General features: G+C 52.8%; 1 protein-coding gene and 1 long non-coding RNA gene across 2 annotated transcripts; both read left to right on the top strand.

Annotated features, from left to right (window-relative positions):
• Positions 1-1,748: 1,748 nt before the first annotated feature.
• GDF6 (growth differentiation factor 6) lies at positions 1,749-13,407 on the top strand. Its single transcript, XM_067292304.1, has 2 exons — positions 1,749-2,128; positions 12,447-13,407. Exons 1-2 carry the CDS (start codon positions 1,792-1,794, stop codon positions 13,316-13,318), a joined length of 1,209 nt encoding a protein of 402 aa, XP_067148405.1. The 5' UTR covers positions 1,749-1,791; the 3' UTR covers positions 13,319-13,407.
• A 161-nt stretch (positions 13,408-13,568) lies between these two features.
• LOC136991370 (uncharacterized) lies at positions 13,569-21,953 on the top strand. The gene is made up of 3 exons (XR_010883569.1): positions 13,569-14,104; positions 15,316-17,320; positions 21,838-21,953. It is a non-coding gene; the product is annotated as an uncharacterized lncRNA (long non-coding RNA).
• The last annotated feature ends 595 nt before the right edge of the window (positions 21,954-22,548 follow it).

Genomic DNA, 22,548 nt, shown 5'->3' with positions numbered 1-22,548 from the left:
GGTTGTTGTCTCTCCTAGCATCTCTCTCCAGGAGCTGGTGAGCAAGATGGGACTGAGCTCCCCACATGCAAATGGGGACCTGCCAGGACAGATGTCAGCTCCATATGCCCTGGCTCAGTCTGCCTTATCTCACTGATGCATGTGTCGCACTGGGAGTAGTGCCAAAAGCCCAGGCATGAGTTGCCCTCTCTTGGTGGAAAATGAGAAGCAGAAAGAAAAAGACAAGAAAGTCCAGTGTATGACTGCATGGTCCATGAAGAACAGCTGCTGATGGAAGAGCTTGGTCAGAGATGTTAGATTCAACCTGGGGAGAAAGCCAAATTCCCTTTATTTACTATAGACTGAGCTTTAACTGTTAAGTGCATATGCCGCTCAGGCTGTGGCACCTCTCGCTGCAATGAGAGGAAAATCCACTGGTGGCAGAGCAGGGGCAGATAGGAGAGAAAGGAGTGGAGAATGGAGGAAAGCAGGGAAAGATCAGGAGAGGAGAGTAAGGAAGCTCAATGTAGGGCAGAGGAGAGCAGTGCAGGGAAGCAGAGGAGGATGGTGTACAGTGAGAAAGGGGCACCAAACAGAAACAGTGACGTAGTTCGGGCGGGAGGGCTAGAAGGAAGTCAATAAAAAGTGAGGAGGGAGCAGGACACATGGGATAATGCAAGCTTGTTGCCACACTTTGTCCAAGGCATGGACACATCTTCATGGCCATGCAGATGTTAAGAGACTGAGGATAGTCTCTGGGTCTTCATTCCTGCACTTTCCCTTCCCGCTCTCCCAAGGAAATGCCTCAAGGCTGCTGCTAGTTGGGCCCTAGTGTGTCCTGTTGGGACACCTCCACTTGGGGCCAAGTTCTCAGGGTTGTGAATATCTTACTTCATGCCAAGTTCTCCAGCATATAGCCATGCAAATATGAAGAGTCCTAAGCAAGATCATTCACAGTGCCTGAGTTCACAGACACCTGAAACCATAGCTCTCAAGAGGCATAAACTTCACCAGGAAGAACCAAAGCGCTAGCCACGCTCTAGCAGAGGAGAAACAGCATGAAAGGACAACAGCAAGAGCTGCTGCGGAGACATGCAACATCCTGCCCTGGCTCTCGTGGCGACATCTGCCACTCGCATTCTCCCCACCTGTGGAGCCCACAGGGAAGAGCATGAGAGGAGACCTCCATCCCTGTGGAGGAGCCCCCACAACTGTGGTGGGGCTCCCCTTGGTGCATCAAGCCCTTCCCAGGCAGCTCCCGGGCCCCACGCTGAGGTCCCCCTTTGCCCCCCCACAGGGAACCCCACTCCCTTTGGCCTCCCACACCCGCCACCCCCAGCACGGGGCACCCAGCCCACCTCCACGGGGGTCCCCACTCCCCTTGGCTCCCCGCATCCACTGCCCTCAGCAGGACCCACCACTGCCAGCGCGGGGCACCCAGCCTGCCCCCACGGGGGTCTCTGCGCCCGCCACACCCGGCAGCACGCACCACCCCCGGCAGCGCCTGCCGCCCCCGGCGCGGGGCACCCAGCCCGCCCCTACGGGGGTCCCGCGCCCGCCGCCCCCGCGCGGGGCACCCAGCCCGCCCCTACGGGGGTCCCGCGCCCGCCGCCCCCGCGCGGGGCACCCAGCCCGCCCCCGGGGCGGGCCGCGGCGGGGCGGTCCGGGCCGCGGCGGGGCGGGGCGGGCCGCGCCGGGCCGGGCCCGCCCGGGTGCAGTCCCCACGCCGCGCCGCGCCGCCGCGCAGTCCCCGCCGCGCCGAGGGCCGCCGGAGCCGCACGTCGGGCCGCCGCCGTCCCGCCGCCGCTCGCTATGAATGCGCGCCGGGCCCTGCTCTCCGCCGCCTTGCTCGCCAGCCTCCTCTGGGATTTACCGTGCTGCCGCCCGGCGTCCCTCCCCGCCGCCACGGAGCTCGCCGCCCCCTCCAAGGGCGGGCGGGGCCGCAGGGTGCCGCGGTCCCCCCGGGAGAGCCGCCCGCGGCAGGGGGAACACGCCGGGGGCCGGGCGCCCCCGCGGGCGGAGCCCCACGAGTACATGCTGTCTCTGTTCAGGACCTACTCCATCGCGGAGAAACTGGGCATCAACGCCAGCTTTTTTCAGTCCTCCAAGTCCGCCAACACCATCACTAGCTTTGTGGACCGGGGACGAGGTAAGTTCGGCGGGACACGGCTGCCCCCACCCCCGACGTGCAGCCCCTCGCCCCCGCGCTCCGCTGCCGCGGGGCAGCGCGCTGCGAGGCCGCCTTCCCGCGGAGCCGGGCGCTGGAGAGGCGGCAGCATGTTGCTTTAGCGATTTTTTTTTCTCCTCGGTGTTACAGAAAGGTGGATCTTTTGGTAAATGGTAGATTGCTTTGTTCTGTTTTAAAGCCAACTGGCCCGCAGCGGTAAACCCGGATTGCAGCGGTCATAAATGCTGCGTGAGGGAAACATGCGTGTTCGTTTGTGAATCCGCAAGGGATAGTGCGAAACAACCCCCAGATTTGCGGGCGCAGTTTGGGTGTAAATGCAACCTTGAAATTTTTCTCTTCTGGTTTATTTCCATCTGCCAAAGAAAGGAACTCTTATCGCTTCAGCTGTAAGGCAAATATAAAGTTCAAACTGACCGAGGGAAAACATTTGCCGCCTAAAGCTGCTCTGATGTAGGGTTGCTTTATCAGGATTACCTGGAGGAGCACCAGCCGCGATTGAGAGCTCTCGGGCTGGGAAGCGGCGTTTGCTCGGGCTCTCTCAAGACGCGCCGGCTTAGCTTGCGGAGAGGCCGCTTGAAACGCAGGTAACTCCCGGCCCCGAGCTTCCCCGACGGAGCGGGCAGAGCGCGGCTCGCAGCGGGGCTCCGCTGGGGCTGCCGCGGCGCCTTCTGCTCGCCGTCTGCTTCGGGGCCGGATCCTGCGCCCATTACAGCATTGCGGGGAAGGGGGGGATTGCCCCATCCGTCCCGGGGCGGCGGGCAGCGGCGGCATGTCCACACCTCCGGGGCAGCGGGGCAGTGGCCAGCCCGGAGCAGGCAGAGGCGCAGGCAGGACGGGCGGGCCGCACCGGGCCACCCAGGTCCCGGCCGTGCCCCCGCCCGCCGCAGGCAGCGCCGGTGCCGCGGGGCCAGCTCCGGGGGCACCTCCGCGACGTGCAGCCCCGGCCAGGCCCTTGCTCTGCTTTTCCCTCGTTGTTATAGCTCGGACTCTGGGCAGCGGCGGAGGTCTACTGGGGATCCAGAGAAAAACAGAACTCCCCTTCTTTCCCCCCAGCCCCAACTTTTTTTACGTTATCCTGGCTTGCGAGCCATTCATGACAGACTAATTAACTGGTTCTTAATGAGGTTTGTACATTCTTCCCCCCCCCCTTCCTAGTTTTAAGACCCTCCTCTGGATCGCTGCCCTCTCTCGGGAGCCCTCGCCGGTACCTGCCCGCGGCGGGCCGCGCAGGCACAGCGAGCCGCCGCGGCCGCGGGCTTCAGCAGCCGCTGCGAGCCCGAAAAGCCCTTTCACTTCCCCGGGTTTACGCCGATTTCTGCGCAAAACGCGGCACTGAGAAAGCTCCTCTGCAGCTCCCTCACGAAACAAAACCAAACCCCAGAAAAGCGCTCGGCCACCTCCCTCCCCGAGCGGGCAGTGCTCTCCTCGCCGCAGCGCCCCAAACCCGGCGCGGGGCCGAGCTCAGCCCCCCTCCCAGCCGCGACCCCCGGCGCGGCGCCTGCTTGGGCTTGGGCTGCCCCGCGGCGCGGCTGGGCCCGGCCCGGCCGTCGGGGCCGGCAGCGCGGGGGGTGCGGGGAAGCGCGCAAAGTTGTGCCCCCCCCCCCGGTCGGAAGCGCCCAGCTTTCTGTCTTTGCCTTAGGGGGGTTATTTTCTTCATCGCTGTTAAAGGGGGGGGGGAGGGTTCACTTTCTAGAAATACGGTTTCGAAAGTTCAGCCGTAAAAATGACCTCACTCGCTTTCCTCGTAAGAGAGGAAATGGGGTGCTAATTCTGCGAGCCGCGGGGAAAAAAAGCCGCTTTCAAGATCATCTTATTCTTGATAACCAGAAGACAGACAGTTAATTTAACAAATTTAGCTCATCTTGCTGCATGGGAGATTCTGCTCCGGGGGAAGTGATTTGCGAACAGAAGTCCTGGTTTGATTAAGGAAAAGCCTCACTTTTCCCCATTGATTTTGATTTGATGTGTCACAGGCTGTGACCTTCTGCTGGACCTTCTGAGGGTTGCTTAGCATCAAGCCACTGATTGGAGTATTTCAACTCAGTGATCTAATTGAGTGTTCATGTCATAACATATCAAATATTGTCTAGTCTCCCATAATGAAGTGGACCAGCCAATGGCACATCACCAAAAACTTCAAGAGAACTTCCGTTCCTCTGAAGTGGTAGCTATTTTACTGCCCACCTCCTTGTGGGCTCCTAGCCCAGTTAATTGGCGAGCTGGAGTTGTGCTGATGATGAACAGTCTTTGCTCAGGGAAAGCGGAGGGGGGAAGTTTCTGTCAATTCATTTGCAGACAATATAGCCGCCCAAATTGACCCAATTAGATGAGCTGCTTTTTACCTAAGCAGGAATCCTGGAGGAGACAGCCGTGGCCATACCTTGTCTGCTCGCATGGCTTGCTAATTGCAGGATTTCGGGGGATAACAGCTGGGGGAACAGTATTAAAGCGGCTTTCGGTCGTACCGAGAAATGCACTTCCCGAATGGTTTGGGCTTGCGTGCGTGCGTGCTCCGGAGGGGTTTTCGAGATGAAGTTAGCCGGAGGAAAAGGGCTGTTAAAAATGAAGCTCGACAGTCATTTGCGGGGCGCTGGTAGGTTAGTGGTGGAGCAGAGCCGCGGGACGAGCCGCAGGGCTGCACGTCGCGCCCCAAACCCTCCGTCAGCATCTCCGTCCCCGGGTAAGACGGGAAGAGCAGCTCGGTGCAGACACCAACAGTTACTGCTCTTCGCATGTTGTTTCTTTCTGCCCTCCTAAAGCTAATAAGATCACTTTCAGGCTAGTTTGAGAGCGAGGAAAGCCACACTGCGGCATTATTATTTTTTTCAGCGTTAGAAAAAGAGTGCAGAAAGGGGGGAGCGGGTTTGCGATTCCCCCTTCTCCACCCCCTCCCGCCCCCCCCCCCCCACTCGCTCCCCCTTGTTACGGTCGCAAGATCAGACAGGACCTAGCTGAATGTAGGAAAATTACTGTTGGCACATGAAGTAACTCATTAAAACGCAGATGGTGCTCTCGCTGGCCTCAGGACCCCCAGCATTGGAGCTCCACAGTAAGGCAGGACAATTAGGAACTGCAAGGACTCCGCCTGGCAGGAGAAAAGGGAGCGGGAGGGAGCTGCAGAAGGGAGTTATAAACAAGCAAACCCGCAAATGGCGAGAAACGCGGCACGGCTCGGGACAAACCGAAAACAAAGAATAAATAATCGCGGGGTGAGGGAGCGCGATTTTCAAAGGGATCTCCTGTGAGAAGTAAAACCCACAAGGGCAGGCTGCCGTAGCTTGATCTCGCATTTCCCTTTTGTGCCTGCAAACTTTCCCGAATCCGCGTTACCGCGGAGATTGCTTCACATACGAAAAGTTGAGCTCTGCGTATAAGGGATGGAAACTGAAATTGGTCGAGACCGTCTCCTTTCCCCATCCCACATTTTTCTTTGTGCAGTTTCGTGTTCCGCTTGAGAGGCAGTTTGTTCAGATGAGCAGGGGTCCGATGATCGTTATTTCTCTATTGCCATTAGGGCACGAAGGGGGTGAGGAGAGGGAGCAGGAGGAGAAGGAAGGGGAGATCCCACGTGCAGAAGCTGGAAATGGCCCGGCTGTTCATGTGGCAGAAGAAAAGAGCGTAAATCCCACTTGAAGTTCATCTAATGCAACATGTTTATGCAAAACAGCGGATTTCTGGGTGGACCGAAAGCTGCAATATAGTGTAATCTGCGCGGCGCCTTTGCCCAGGCAGTGTTGTCGTTGGCAGAAGGAAAATGAAATATAAGCAGGGAAGTATTTTAATGGGGAAGGAGGGAATTCACAACTGTTAATTATTTGGTGACCTTGTATTCGATTTGTTTGAGCCCCTTATAAAAACACTAATGCAGACCAGACGGCCGGAGCGCGGCAGCGAGCAGCCGCCTCCAACGCGAACCGCGCGCCCGGGTAAGGAGCGAGTGTCCCGGCGCGGCGGCCGCTCCTCCGCGCCCGCGGAGCCCCGGAGCGGCACCGGGCCGCCGTGCCCCGCGGAGGACTCGGGGACGCGGCTGCGGCTCCGCATTGCCTTCGCCTGCGGGATTTTGTTTCTTTCTACCTCTCTCCCGAGGCTGCGGGAGTTAAGCGGAGAGCTAAGAGGGGGCGAGGGAGGGAGGGGAGGGAGAGGGAGGGTGCCGAAGGCTCGGCGCTGTTGTTTCCAAAGCAATTCCCGGACGACTCTTCTCTCCCTCTTAATTATATAGGCGTCTTTGGTTTTTTTTTTGGTTTGGTTTGGTTTGGTTTGGTTTGGTTTGGTTTCTTTTGCGAACCCTCTGCGAGCAGAGGCGCGGGGATTCGGACAAAGAAGTGAAAGGGATAGGGAGGGTGGTCTGGGCGAGAGCGGAGCCCCGCCGCGCCCCGGGGGCACAAGCCCTGTCCTCCGCGGTGGGAGACGCAACTCCCGCGGCCGCGCCGGAGCACAGGTAGCTTCGCGGGGCAGTGCGGGACCGTGGAGCCGCTCCTGCTAGCCGGAGGGAGGCCATTCAAAATGTGTCAGGCAATTCCGATGACTCGTTTCGGACTCGGTCCTACGATTTTATTTATTTATTTATTTATAACTTCGGAAAACCCTCGGAGGGGCTTGCTGGGAGGCCGCGGTTATTTTGGGGGGCGGGATGATCGAGCTTTTGGTTTCAGGTGGGTTTCTCTCCCGTCGCCCGCGGGGCGATGCCGCAGCGCCGGCCGGCCGGGCCGTCACGGGGAGCCGAGCGGGCCGGGGGCACCGGGCCGGCCCGCTGCCGCCTCGACACCCCGGCGCTGGGCAGGGCCGCCGGGCGCCTCGCTTCCCTCATCTTCCTCCTCTCTTCGTAGTCCTTTAGGAGAAAATAAGCTGAACGGAGAAATGCCCGTTTCTTTGCGCTCGCTGCTCTGTCGGTTCCGCGGCAGACCGGGGTGGGTTGGGAGTCCCTGCGTGCCTGAGATCTGGTCTCTGAGCGGGAGAGGACGGTTCAGTCCTCGCTGGTTGTGGCCAGATCTGTACGTTGTGTTGATGCATCCCGGCGCTTCCGGATTTATCGCTCAGAAATATCCTCCAAAGCGTCCGCTTTCTCCTTTCCTTAGCTCTCAGAGCCGGAAACATTCAGTCCAATTTTTGCAACAGGAATAATTTTGGGGGAGGGAGGGGGGGTCAGGAGAACATGATTTCTCGTCGATCGAAGTATTTCGGGTAGCGAAACGTTCGCAAACGGGGGTGGGGACGGGGACTCGATTAAGGTCTCCGGCGGCAGGTAGGAGCTCTCCAGGGAAACCTCCCTCCGCCTCCGCCCGCCTCGTGGGGCGGCTGCTGGCGGAGAGGGGCTGCCAGGGCTGGGGGGCCCGGGCTGCCCGCGGGTGCTGCCGCCGGCGGAGCGCGGGGCCGCCCGCGGTGGCAGGGCCGCGGCAGGTCGGTGGCCGCTGGGCGGCTGCAGCTGGAGGATGAAGTTTGCTCGTGGGATTTCGGAACGAGATAGGAAGCGGCTGTGGAGGAGAGCGGGTGGCCGAGGATGCCGCCGGAGAACGAAGCCGGCGTTGCCGGGGCAGATAGAGCAAAGCGGTGATCAAAGATATATTCCAGCCATGTGCCTACCCGCTCAGGGGAAAAAATGGAAACAGCCCTCCATTAGTTCGCTCAGATTTTGGCAGGATTAGGAACTCGTTCTAGGAAGGTGTGGTCTTTCCCAGTTACTTGATAGCGAGGCGAACGAAACATTTAAATCTAATCAACCGATGTAATAAAAAACCACGGCGAGGCAGGCGCTCCAAGATGTGGAATTCAGCCTCGGCGAAATACCACACATGGAGAGGCAGCCTCTTGTTTCCACAGCTAGGGTAACGCTCCGAAAGAAATACCTGTCAGCGTTGTGACTCTGCAGACAATGTGTGGGCAGCCCGTCACAATTATGGGAGATATATGTTTTAATTTCCAGATTATTGTTGAGCGAGCGTCTGCAAAGGGTCTTTACACTGCAAATGTGCTTTTGGTTTGCGAGTTTAAATATGGCTTGAAAGAGAATTTGGGAATGGGAAAATTCTTCTTGAATGTGGTTTGGGTATAATTTGCAGTGATGTAAAGTTAAGATCTGAGCCCTGATGAATTGGCTGGGAGCCCAGTACCTGATCTGCCATGAAAAGGGAAACTGTGTAGCCTTCGTTAACCCCCGGCTTGCCTCGAAGTCCAGGCTGTCTACTAGAAAGTGGAGCTGGGAAGCAGGAGGTGGTTCACACACGGAGATAAAGGGAGCGTCTCAACCCAATAATGAATTTAACCTTGGAGATGATAAACCCGCCGCCACCGCAAAGCAGAGGAAACCCGCGGAAGAGGCGGGCGGGGGCCCGGGGAAGCCCCCCGGCGGCACGGCCCTTCCCCTGCCCGCCCGAAAAACACCAAGGCATGCCTGTTTCCCAGGACACTTTGGGAAGGGCAGATCGTCGTGTGGTTGCTTTCTTCTCCCACCAGTGACACATGCTTTAATTCCAGCTAGATCTGATCCCTTCTTCTCTCCCCTCCCCGCCCCTAATATTTTATCTTCGTCTGAAAAAATAAACAGTGGAGAGTCGAAATAATAATAATACTTATTACGTAACTAACATTCATCTAAATTAACGTTACAAATATAAACACGTCCCTGCAGTCCATTATGTGGCTCTCCCCTGCCTGGCTGGATGAGAGATGCCTTTGCTGTTCTCTCCAAATGTTTCAGTAACAGCAATAACAATAATAACAACCTCAGCTGGCCTGAGAAAAAGGCAGATCTGGAATTGGCTGTTTGAAACGACGCATTTCACTCCAGCCACTTCTTTGGTTTAAAGGAAAAAAATAAAGAAGTCCCAAGACGTGGGTGATCCTCACACAAAGGGAGAGAGAAAGCCAGGGCGTCCTCGCGCCTTCGTTGTTACCGCTCCCTTTGCGTGCTGGGAAGGCAGCAGCTTCGCTGGAAGAAAGCTTCCGAAAACCAGCTCCATCTCTCCCCGAGTCCCGGATGCTTTAGAGGTACTGCTTTCTCTTCCCTCTCTCCTCTGTTTTTCCCACCCTCTTGACTGCGTTGGGAACGAGCCAATAATAGTTTAGGATTATGCATTCATCTGCAATTATTAGGTTACAAGAGTGAATAAATAGTGTTTATCTGATCGAATTCAAAGCTGCTTATTTGAAATAATCGAGATTCCTGCCCCTTTTTGATAAAGGAGCGAGTGACAGGAATTGTATGAATCGCTGGGAGTTTTTGACCGAAGGGTCGGTGTTACCTAAACCTGGCGTTGCGACCTGCTTACCCAGGGGCACATTTCCCTTGCTTTCGACCATGCCCCGCAGCGTGCCGTGCCAAACGGGGCGGAATCACGGAGCGGGAATGAAAATCGTTCAAACTCCACATAGCTACAAGTTCAGAAGACGTTGTTTGAAAGCAGGTTTTAAACGCACCCTCCAAAAAGCCCCCGATAATCGCAGGGTCGGGGCTGACTTGCCCCCTACCCCGCCGAATAAGAGTCTGCAGAGCCTTTATAGCCCCGGACGTGTCGCTTTCAGCGACAGGGACCCGCGGGGATATCCGCCCTTCCCCGTTTCCCTCCTGTCTAGCCCCGTGCCTGGAAGTCGCCCCCGACGGTGCCGTCTCCCCGCGCCGCAGCAGCCCGCCTGCGCCGAGGGCGCCCGGGGCCGCGCTCCCACCTGTGCGCCCCGCGCAGAGAGGCTGCTGCCCCCCCGCCCGCCCCAACGCCGGCGGCCGCGCTCCTCCGCGGAGCGCCGCGGGCGCGGGGAGCCGGGCGGCGGCAGGACGGGCCGGCGGCGAGTGGGCAGGCGGGGAGGGCGGCTGAGGTTTTGCCGTGCGTGCGGGGGCAGTGCGGGCTCCGCGCAGCCTCTGCGGGACGCCCCCCACCCCCCGCCCGAGTCCCGGGACAGCAGGGGGAGGCCAGAGGGTGGCTGTAGGATGGCGGTGCGGGTTTGGCTCCGGAGAGACGCGGGGCTGGAGGCACAGCTCCCCCCCACCTCCACCCCGTCACGAAAGGGGAGTACCAAACAGGACGAGCATCCACTTTGAAACCAAGCCTGAGACACCCCTACCCCCAATCCCAGCAGAAAGATGCCTCGAAAGCGGAGCTGTGCCCAAGGCCGGCTCTGCCCACACCCTAAAGCCGGGGTGGGGGTGGGGAACAGGTTCCCTCGAGGGTCCCTGGAGTGGAGAAAGGTGGGGGGCAGAAAGCACTGCTACAGCTCTGCTGGGGCCAGATCTGCCTCCGCCGTCTCAGATGCCCTCTCCTCTGCGGCTGAACGCGGCGCTGGGCGCAGTGAAAGTGAAATGCGAGGAGGAGGAGGAGGAGGAGGGAGGCAGGGCACTGCCTGAACCCTGCGCATTCTTGCTCGAGGAATGCACATCCCCTTCTGGCTGAAACTCCCAGTCCAGCCCGGGACCCCTCGCAGGGGGGAAGACGGCCCCGGAGCTCTCCCGGGCTGCCAGTCGCCTCCTCCCGCAGCCGGCGGAGCGCCGACCCCGCAGCGGGGCTCCCTGCAGGGAGCCGGGCAAGCCCTGCGGGTCGGCCGTGCAGGACGGGCGCCCGACGGTGGAGCCGTCCGCTCCGGCCCGGGGGGGCCGCAGGGCGCCCCCGCCCGCGGGAGAAGCCGCACCGTGTGAAGGGGGAAAAACACCCCCAAACCGACATGCGGCCCATGGGTCGAATGCCGGTCGGGTCCCTGCAGTGAATAGAGGCAGCTCCCGCTGAATTTCACTTTTCAGTGGATCGTTTTAGCAGCTGTTGTGGTCACCAGGGGTATTCTCTCTTTTTTTTGGGGGGGGGGGTGCTTTGTGCAGACTCGGTGGCGCGCACACCGCGGGACGCCCCCGCGCAGGGTGCGCGGAGGCAGGGCTGTCCCGGGCTGCGGGGGGGCCCGGGGGTTGCTCCTGCCGGGTGATCTTCGCCGGGGAAGGCGCAGCCTCGCTGGGGGGAAACCGCGGAGTCTGAAGTGGAAGGCGGGGGCTGGGACTGTCCAGGCCTCGGTCCAAATTCCCGGGGATGCGTAAAGGAACTGACCTATTTATGCAGCGCTTGCCCTGACACACGGTCACGGCGGGGGCGAAGTTGCGCTGCAGCGAGGCTGGTAGAAGGACGGGGATCGGGTGCGACCCCAAACTCCTTCTCCCCGGTGACCCTGAGTGCCAGGCTGGGGGCCAGGAGGGGGGCCCAGCCCCGTCGCCCTGGGGCAGGGGCGGTGTGCGAGCGCCTGCCGGGCCGAAGCACCGAGCCCCGCGGGCGGGGGACGCCGCAAGGGTGCCCGGCGCGGCCGGGCCCAGAGCGGGGCCTCGCCGCCGGCTCCGCAGGGGACGAGGGAAACGCTGAGCCCGGCACACCGGCACTGCTGCCCGCTGCCCTGCCCTGGGGCGGCGGCGACGTTTCTTCCCCGGCAATTCCCGCTGTCCCCGTTGAACTCCACGCCGTGGTCGCGCCTTTGGGAACAGGCAGTGGCGCAGGGCGACTTTCGAGTATGTTAATCCGCACTGATTTGTACATTGCTTTGGCATGTCCGAAGGTCTTGGTTTACATAAATCATCCAGCAGTCCCTCCTGCCCCCAAGCAGGCTCCCCCAGACCTGTCAGGGAGACCTGAAGTTGTGAAACACACTGATTAGAAATACCAATGACCTTTGAAATCGATAAATAACAGGGAGCTGTGCATTTCTTTAGTCTCCATTTCTACCTCTGGAGTAGGCTGTGCTTGGAAAAGCGGCGAGGGGCTGCCAGACAGAGGCTCCAGTGACACTTTTACTATTGAAATATACACAAGCTTTACTAGCTTCTGGGGAAACCCAGGGGCTTTGGGAATTTTTGTATTTGCTGTGTTGTAAACATTTTATTGGAAAGCAGCTCAGGGGAATGTGGTTTGCTTTCTGCGCTACACTTCGTGCACGAATCTGTCAAAAAAGAAGTCCAGGTTCTCCCCTCGGAGCAGGATATATACGTGCGTGTATACAGCGCGAGCAGCGGCTTATTACCGCCCCGCGGTGCGGCGGGTGTGCGCGGAGCGGGGGCTCCCCCCCGTCCCCGGGGCGGCTGCGGGTCTTTCCATACCTCTCCTGCCTCCTCTTCTCCTCTTTTCCCTGCCGCCCGCTCGGGAGGGAGGGAGCCGCGGGGACCGCTGTGACCGGGCCGGGGCCGGGGCCGGGGCCGCCCCGGCGCGGGGGGCGGCAGGAGCGGCCCTAGCTGGCCCCCCGCGGCGCGCCCGCCCCTTCCCTGCCGGGAGACCTCTCGGAAGATCCCCTTGAGTGAAACTGACTGTAATTATTTTTTATCTCGCAGACGATCTCTCGCCCACTCCTTTAAGGAGACAGAAGTATTTGTTTGATGTATCGACGCTCTCAGACACAGAGGAGCTGGTGGGGGCCGAGCTGCGGCTCTTCCGCCGCGCCCCCGGCGGCCGCCCGCCGCCGCCGCCCGCCGCCCTGCCGCACGTGCAGCTCTTCCCCTGCCTCTCGCCGCGGCCGCTGGACTCGCGCACGCTGGACCTGCGGGCGGCCCCCGCCGCCGGCTGGGAGGTCTTCGACGTGCGGCAGGGCCTGCGGGGGCAGCGGCCCTGGAAGCAGCTGTGCCTGGAGCTGCGCGCCTCGGCGGGCGGCGGGCGGCCGCCGCCGCGCTGGCTGGACCTGCGGGGCCTGGGCTTCGGGCGGCGGGTGCGGGCGCCGCAGGAGCGGGCGCTGCTCGTGGTGTTCAGCCGCTCGCGGCGCGGCAGCCTGCTGGGGGAGCCCCGCGCCGAGCTGGGCCCGCCGCCGCCCGCCGCCCTGCGCCGCTCGGCGCGGCGCCAGCGCCGCACCGCCTTCGCCAGCCGCCACGGCAAGCGGCACGGCAAGAAGTCGCGGCTGCGCTGCAGCAGGAAGCCGCTGCACGTCAACTTCAAGGAGCTGGGCTGGGACGACTGGATTATCGCCCCCCTCGAGTACGAGGCCTACCACTGCGAGGGCGTCTGTGACTTCCCGCTGCGCTCCCACCTGGAGCCCACGAACCACGCCATCATCCAGACCCTCATGAACTCCATGGACCCCGGCTCCACGCCGCCCAGCTGCTGCGTGCCCACCAAGCTCACGCCCATCAGCATCCTCTACATCGACGCGGGCAACAACGTGGTGTACAAGCAGTACGAGGACATGGTGGTGGAGTCCTGCGGCTGCAGGTAGCGGGCGGCCCCCGGCGGGAGCCGGGCTCCCTGCGGCCGAGCGGCGGCGGGCGAGGGCCGCCCGCCGGGGAGCGTCGTCGCGGCGAGGAAAGCGGCGCCCGCCGGCCGCGGCCCGGCGCCCCCGCGCGACGGGGCGGGCGGCAGCGCGGGGCCGGCGCGGCGCGGCGCGGGGCGGCCAGCACGTGGGGCCGCGGCCGCCTCCTCCCGCCCGCCCCTCGCGGCACGGCCGCGCCCGCGGGCGGCAGCGGGGAGCGAGCGGCCCCGGCGCCGCGGTGAGGGGCCGGCGCGGGGCTGAGGTGGGCACCTGCGGCCGCGGAGGCCTCGCCGGGCGGGAGCGAGCGCGGCGGAGAGGCCCCGCAGCCCCTGGGCCGCGTTTATCTGGCGATCTGTCCCTCCCGCCGAGGGGGCGGCAATTCCCCGAGCTACAGGAGCGGCCGGGGGAGGGAGCGGGAGCAGACGAACCCCTGGCTCTGAAGTTTCTCCGAAAAGGGCTGTTTCATTTCTGCCCTCTCTCTTTCACATTCCTGCAAGATTACCGGCCAGAAATAGCCTACGGCCACTCCCCTCTCTTTCAAAGGAGAAAAAGAGACAAAAGGAAAAAAAAAAAAAAGAATTGTTCGAGATTGTAATTACCAGTTAGGTTATATTTTAAGGCAGTAATGAAAAACTGTGAAAAGAGCGAAGTGTTGCAGAAAGCACGGCCGGGGGTGAATGGGAACGGAAACTCCTTGGAGTCCGCGAAGAGCGCAGCAGTGCAACAACAGGTTCGCTAGGAAGCTCCAGCCAGGTAGCTCTGTCAACCTGCAGCAGTATTATCTGCCATCGTCGTGCTGGAAAAGGCATTTATGTAGAATTTCTGTTTCTTTCCCACCTGTGGTCTCAACTATGGCTTCACCTGAGGAAAGTGCACTTCGAAGCATGCCTAGCCCTTTCTTAATGTAACTATTATGTCTGTAGTTTCAGGCTTTCCCCCACTGATTTCTAGAATTGTTAGCTTATCTGGTTTTGCAGAGCTACAAACAGGTGGAAAAAAAAAGAGAGAGAGAAGAGAATAATAATATAAAATGATAATAAAAAGACTCGACCAGGAGCAATAATTTAAAATGCACATTTTGCTTTGGATGCACTGTTGTTCATATAAAAGTTGTAAATATTTGTTTATTTAAACAGACTGAAAAGTGCAAAATGGAGATGAACAACATGCATTTCTTTTTTTTAATGTACAAAACATTTTATGCACTCAAAATGTTATAATTTCTAATATTTTTTAAAGTTTATATTTGAGTTGTACAGAATTAAGCATTAATCAAATATTTCATTCTTACTTAACATTATCATTTTCTTAAAATATTATTACAAGATTTAAATTCTGTGCTAATAATGGAGGGAAAAAAAAGGGTTTTTTTTTACTGTCTACCTCACTATAATGAAAGTATTTACAACTCTAAAGTTATCTGAGGTAAATTAATATTCAGAACATTTTTACGATACACCTTTACTGGACGATACTACAACTATTACTGTATTATTAAACTTTTTTTTTTTCAAAAAGTCAACTTGCTTTTATATGTTCTATTATTTGATTAAGTAATTATGAGTTCTCAAGTAAACATTGGCTCCAGTTGTCAAATGCTGTCGGGTTAAGTTGGAGTAAGTGCCACTTTAAGACTTACCTAAAGCCATTCTTCCTATCTGAAGACTTTTTGTATGCTCATAAGATCATTAGTTTCCTCTTTGGTATATGCTGGTGGCATAAATATGCAAGAAGTTGCATTATGATTTTATGCATTTTATGCAGTGATTTATGTTAATGTAATTGGGGGAATACATTAATTGGAAAAATTTCAGGCAAGCATTTGTAAATATCATCTGTACTGGGCACATTTATATACACTGTATTATGATGACAAGCAAAAGATAATGAATGTTTTATAAATGATATTTATTTTTGATGCAATGGGTAATATATTTATTAAATATTTCCTGGTTATCTCTTAGATAATGAAGAACTATTCAATGAGTAGCTGTTTCGCTAAGAGAAGAACTGCAGTCCTCTCTCATAACAATGTGTGCAGAGGCCCCGGTGCTCTGCGAGCGCAGGCGGTGTGGGGGCTCTTAGCTGGAGTCTCTTAAAAGAAAGGTTCATCTCAAATGCACGAGAGTTGAAAGAACCGCTCACCTTGTAGGAACTCTGGAATGTGTTTGAAAACAAGGTTCTTTTCATGGCAAGTGGAATTTTTACCAGATCACAAGATCTGATCTCACACATTTTTCTCTGGCAAACGCTCACTCCCTTGGACTCGGACTGAACAAAGGATTCCAGAATTGGACCCGCGAGTTTGAATACCGGCAGCTGAGAGACCACTACAAGGGTCCAGCCTTAGTTTGTGTGCAACTTCCAGAGGAATACTTCTGCTTAGTATTTAATAGTGTTTCAAGTTTGTGACTAAAAGTAAGTTTGGAAATAGCCGCTTTAAAAAGAGCTTTAGTTTTAAAGCCCAGTTCACTGTTTGTTTGCAGCTAGCGGCACACTGGCAAATGCTGGCTTTTGTGAACGTTGATTGCTGCTCCGACCTACCTGGTTTTCTGTGCAGGGTTCCACTGTGGATCGAGCGTCCACTCTCATTATAACCGAAAGCGATGGAAAAATGGTACAAAGAAAATCTGCGCCCCAACAAGCTGGAATACATTCTATAATGAAAGGCAATCAAGATAGATAAGACACCATAAACTGGAAATGACCATGATGTAAAAATCTGAAATTTTACAAAATTCACAGATAGCAAAGCATTTAAAGGCTGAATGAATCATTGCTTAATTTCACTGTCCAGCGAGCAAACAAAGCATCAGATGTATAGACAATGCTTCAGCTAAAATAATACACTGTTTTTCAGTGCAAGTTCCTTTCAGTGTAAAAACAATATTGCTTCTATTACAAGCCCTTACCTCGCGTGCTTACTAGCAAGCTGTATTATCACTGAGCTGTCTTTTCTGATACACCTCAGAAGTTGTATTGGGGAGTTTCGTCAGACAAAATACACCTCTGAGAGGCCTGAGAAATCTCTCCTTAGAAGAAGTCCTCAAAGCAGCAGCAGTGAAGATTTTGCTGTCTTGGATGTACATTGCAGAACTATTTGTACCTTCTCTTACGTTAGCTGATTTTTGGGGAACATCTTTGATGGCCAGAAAAGGTTTGAAAGCCCTTGGTCCCAAGTGGCTGTGCTTGTTGACCTCCAGGCAAGTGAGAGGACCTGAAAAGGTGCAAAAATGGTCAGAATCTGGAGTATCTATTTTGGAGACAAATCTTTTGGATTTTACTATTAGAAGAGAGGAAATGCTGGCCTTTTTGAGTGTGTCTTTTGGATGCTATAGTTAATATAATATTATCTAAGTCTATTTTGGCAAGTCTACTATTCCTAAAGATGGAATCTCTGTTCGTTTCCTTTTTTAGTTCTGCAATATTCTTTTGAACAAAACTGAGAAGGCGCAGTACAATTTTGAAAAGGAGATGTGTAAAGATAGAGCGAAGCTGATAGATTGTCTTTCCTTCCTTGCACCTCCCTTCCTCTCTCCCTCTCTCCTGCCCTCCCCCCAAGTGCTCACCAGTGAACTGAACAAAAAATACCAGTGATTATTTTTTCAGCTTTTACCACAAATACTGTAAGCCTCTGTTACAGAGCAATCCAAATATGGTGATTCAGTGGAAGTGTAGCTCAGATCTCTCTGTCCTGCCAAAGTAATACGAATTTTCTTTTCCATTTCTCAACTCCCCATGCTCAAAATCGTATTCAAAAAGGGGAAACAATTTCTTTTATTATGTTGCCGGCCAGAAGAGGGAGCAGAATCTATTAAGTAGTGGGAATAGATACCAGCAAATAAAAGACAACTCAAGTGAATCTGTCTGATTGTGTGATGTGTATCAGCAAACGTTTTGCAATTCATCGATCTCACTGACTGTGTTGCTCAAACACAAGAAAACCATTGACACTTCCTTGAAATATAGGTATGCAATGGAACAATTAAATAGAGAATATTTGCATGAAAAAAATAGAATAAGGCTTAATCTCTTCCTTTGTAAGTGCTGGTCCTCCTTTTTAGACCCCAAACTCCCTCTTACATTGACTTATGGGGGCTCTCGTAATTTTACAAATGATTTGTGTCGAAAAATAGTGGAACGCCCCCCATGAACAATAGGTCCAGTCTTCTTCCTCGCTATCTCCATGTTGATGAGAGGTTAGATTACTGAAATGTGTAAAATAAGCATGTTTATTTTTACACAGATGTGAGACCAGAAGTACCTCAAATGTTAGCTGGGGGACAGAGTTGATCATATTGTATAAAACATATTTCTTTATAATCTCTTAATCTTTGCTTCAAAAGCCCATCTGAAGCCTTGAGGAAGTCAAATGACTGAAATTTATGCTTGTCAATCATTCAGAGTCTAGGCAGCAAAACAGGATTTCAATAGCATATAGTTTGTTCTGCTATATAGAGGCCCATGTGCTATAAAGGAGTATACTACTTTAGAGTGGGGTTCTCTTGTCAGCATTCAGCTCTGTTATACGATTAGATTTCCAAATATTTGCTCTTGTTTCTTTACAATGTCAGACTGGTTGTAAACTGTGGAAGTTCCAGCTGTTCATTATTGTGAGAGAGGAGAGTCAACATAGTACCACTACTGTGCTCATTGTCTGTTTCTCGATGACTACAGTCCTGAAAAGTACCACTTGTCCAATCAATATTAGTTAATATGCATTATGATTTAGCCCATTATATTGCTGGGAATTAAAAAGGGTTCTCCCAGTGTTTTAACCTGAGCTAATTTTGCACTGCATCAGCCTGGAGCAGCATATGGGATGCTATATTCAACCATGTGTTGGCATTTTGGCCACCTGTCTGTCACAAAACTAGAACTGGTTTTAACTAGGTATGCAGTCAGCCCTTTTCCTGGAACTGAGAAGTCTAAAATCAGAGCGGGCACTTTTATCCCGTAAGGCCACTTTTCCCACTAATAGCTTTCTGCCCCCCCCCCCCCCTTTTTAAAGACTTTTTGGAGAATTTTCATCCTGCAGACTATTTTTTAATCTGTGGAAGACGGATATTTTTCTGAATGCAAGAATTTTAGTACACTTAATACTTAAGAGAGTACTAGGGTAGAATAAGTGAGAAGAATCCTAGGATACCAACATGCCAATCTAACAACGAGAGCTTTGAACTGGGTGGCTAAGAGCGAGCTCAGGTGAAAGAAGAAAATTGGTGTTTTGGTTGACAATTCATTTCTAGGGTGGAAGTGGGAAATTGCAGGAGGGCCACAGAAGAACAAAAGGGATAACGTATGGGCAAACTGCCAAACATCTGAGATGTCTTTACACTAATGCTAAGAGTATGGAGAATAAACAGGAAGAACTAGAAGTCTTGGGACACAACAAAGGCTACAGTTTAATCAGCATGACACAGACTCAGTGGAATAAATTGCCGCACTTGAATAGTAGCAGGGAGTATAATTTGTGTAGGAAGGACAGGCAGAAAAAAAGGGAAGAGTATTATCTGGTATATTAGGAATGTGTGTAAGGCCAGAAAGAGGGGAGGGACAGACTTGTTGAAGATAAAATGAAGAGGAACTGTAAAGCTCTCCTAACGATTACTTAATGAGGAGAAGGAGGAGGTCAATGTAACATTTTTCGAGCAACTACTGTGAGTGTCCAGAGGACAGGAGGTAGTGGTAATCGAGGACTTTATCTAACCAGATATTTGCTGGAAGAAAAAAACAGCAGAACACAGACAGTTTCTCAAGTTTTTGGAATGTGTTGGGACAACTTTTTGTTTCAAACAGTGGAGGCAGTTAGAGGAGACATGGCCAGATAAGGCTATGACAGATATGACTAATAAAGAGCAACTTGCTAGAAGGTGATTGGAGCTCATGTGTCTGTGGAAGAGGATTGAGAGGAAGAGAGCAACACTAAATGATTCCTGTAAAGCAGATCTCCATAATTTCAGGGAACTGATAGAGAAGGTTCTGCAGGGAGGAACTGGAAGGAGAAAGGAGTTGAAAGGCAAGTTGGAAAAAGGCCCTGTATTAAAGGCCCTGTAAGAAGTTGTCTTGCTGGGACAGCCCAGTAAGAAATCAGGGAGACTGAGTCAGGAGCTGACTGATCATCTGAAAACAAGAAGGCAACTCACAAAAAGTGAAAAAAAGATGCTGCACTAGGGTAAGAGAAAGGCTCAAGTCTAAAGAATGTTAAAGGCACCAGAAACAGGAATAAGAACAAAAGAAAGAAAAGGATTATCATTTCACTAGAATGGTGAACAAAGCACAAATGACACAGAGCAAAGTGTGGAGCACCTTATTCTTTGCAAATAAGGGATACCTGGTACCAGAGGCCTAACACAATTAGGGCTAGCAAGAGAATTGAAAAACAGGTCAGATCAGGGGAAAAAAAGTGAAAGGGTATCTGAATAAAATATTCAAAGCAGGAAGCCCTGATGACATTTACTCTGGCATAATCAAAGAAATAAGCACAGCCACTTTTGAAATATTAAGAATTATCTTTAAGAACACACAGAAGAATGAAGAAGTACCCAGAAGTTACACATTAGCCAGCTTGCCTCAAATACTTTGAAAAAGACCTAAAAAAAATAAATGCTTGATAAAATAGCAATCGCAGAATAACAACATGATAAAGACATCCAACATGAATTTATGCAGAACAAATCATATCCAGCTAGTCTCATTTTCTTCTTTGATAAATGTGAAGTGAAACTCAAGCACTTAAGAAGAGGGAGTTCCAAATTATCTTGCTACATTAAAGAAGTGGTTTGGGATATGTACAATGAAATGTAATAGCAACAAGTGTAAAATATTACATGTAAGGAGGGATAATCTTATGCATAAGCTGTGCAGTGGAGAATTTGGCTAGATAATGCTTCTGCAGGAAAGAATCTGGTCTTTATAGTGGAATAAAAATCTACATATGAATTAACAAAACAATGCTGTTGCCCTATTGCAGGATATAATAACTGGGCCGTTATATGTCAGATGCAGTAAATATTCCGCAGTGCTTTGGACTGATGATGGCTCAAATAAAGTTCTATGTCCAATTTTAGACAAAATGCTTTTGAAGATCATTTTCTGATGTCTTCTGGGCCATTGGTGGTCTGCTGACCCCAGACTGAATAACACTGGTGATTAAGTGTATCGGGTATGACAGATATATATTTAAGACTGGGCAGATCATGCCTGTGTTGTGCTAAAGTCCATAAACCAGGCGTTCTTTGGCTTCTCTCTCCCTGTGCTCTGAGAGGTATTTTGAGAAATGACTGCCAGGATGGGCCTTGCTTGGTTCATTGGAAAAGGGAGCAGTGTGGCTCCCAGGACCTCCGTGCACAGAGCACTCTCTACAGCATGGCAGCTCGTAAGGTCTTTTCATCGTTAACTGCCTGAGACCAAGGAGATTTGGATGCCATGGCACTCCTAAAAATTCTCTTATGCACTCTGCAATTAACTCCCTTGAGAAATACAGGCCTAAATTTTCCTCTTAAAGTGGGAATAAGGGGATTTATTGCGATGCCTATTGTGGCACCTAAACTGGACAGTACTCCTGCGGAGATGTCATTAGTACTGAGCAGAGTGGAATAAAGGTCTCCCATAGCTTTATATAAGGCATTCTGTTTAATACAGCCAGCTGAATGCTTGAGAATAAGACCTTTTGTTCAGTCCTACACCAGCAGAGTCCTGTACTTGGTAAGAGTCTCTTGTTGCTATCATAAAACAAACAGTGGTTTATGGCATGACAACAATGTGCTATTTTGATGGGCTTCTGTGAATTTACCAGACTCAAGCTGGTTTTTGATGCTGATATGTTCAAATGAGACCAAAAAAAAAGCCCCAAACCCCAACTTCCTCAAAAAAACCAAAACCAAAACAGTTAGCTCAACTTTCCAGTGGATATTGTGCACCCGACACTGTTCGTGTACTGCAGCTGACTCACAAACACTTTTCAGAGACTGTTCTCTGTTCTCAAGCATGGCAATTTGCAATTTCTGTTGTTCTGTTCATCATTTACTATTCATATTGATTTGTGTGACGAACTCTGCAGAGGAGATTTGTATCTTATTGTGACTTGCCAGTTAAAAGCACACAGAAAGCTCTGGTCCATCATGTACCAGAAGTCCTGCAGACCCAAGAGAAACCAGGTCTTGAATGTGTCTGTGTCAGGACCTCTGAACAGCAGTGAACTGAATCTTGCTAATCAGCCTATTCATATATCTGTTTCACTGCTGAATAAGATCAGCACTGAGTATGTCACAAGCTCCCAAATGTTCATTGCTTTGTTCTGTTATTTTAGAGTGAAATAAATTACTGCTGTCACCCAGAACTGGAATTCTATAAAACATCCTCCTGTTCCTCTTTGCCAATATCTAACACCAAGCCCTATAAGCAGACTATTTTCATTCACAATGCTGATGTTAGACTGCCCCTCCTATCTATCATTCAATTGCTGTTTCTTTTTGTTCTTGTAGAACAGAGTTCCACAAACCTATTTAACCTGGGATGTACCTCTGCCAAAGACAGCTCTGCTGGGAGACAGTGCAAACAAATTCATCACTGACAAAATGGGCAGCAGAGCTGTCAAACATAAAACAGCTACAGCAAGTCTGGCTGGAAGGTTTGGGGAGAGATGGAGGAAATAAAGAAGAATTGTTCATCATTTAAGGACTTCTCTAGTATTTCTGACTTTAAATTTCTTCCTAAGGAGGAATGGGCATCTTTGGGAGGTAGAGAGTGCTCTGAGAGGGGCTAAACCAGGTGGGATCACCCTGGGGCCATTGAAAGTGTGCCAAACAATTTGAAAATGTTGACATTTTCTTGAAAAACAACAAAAACCCTTTCTATATTTCCTGTGGAATTTTCTCCTGGCCCTGTTGACTAGTCATAACAGGTGTCTGCGCAACTGACTGTCTTCACAACACATGAAAAATTTCTGAATTTTTCCATATTGCTGAGTACTAGGATTTGCGGGGACATCTACCCCTAGCTGTCTTTTAAGTATTGCATTGTTACAAGATTTGAAAGAGCTAAAGTAGCTCAGAGAAGGCCTGAACAAATGTTCTCTTACGTATCATGCTTTTTATAGCTTGATATTTCTAAAGTGTCTGCTTACATTGCTAGTTCTGGGCTGCTCTGCCCACTCTTGGCAACCACCAGGACAGGTTCATCAGGGCACCGGTGGA

The sequence above is a fragment of the Apteryx mantelli genome, chromosome 2 (assembly GCF_036417845.1).
Source record: "Apteryx mantelli isolate bAptMan1 chromosome 2, bAptMan1.hap1, whole genome shotgun sequence".
NCBI classification, from domain to species: domain Eukaryota; kingdom Metazoa; phylum Chordata; class Aves; order Apterygiformes; family Apterygidae; genus Apteryx; species Apteryx mantelli.
Note: the sequence above shows the minus strand (reverse complement) of the source record. Positions and strands in the feature narration are given on the sequence as shown.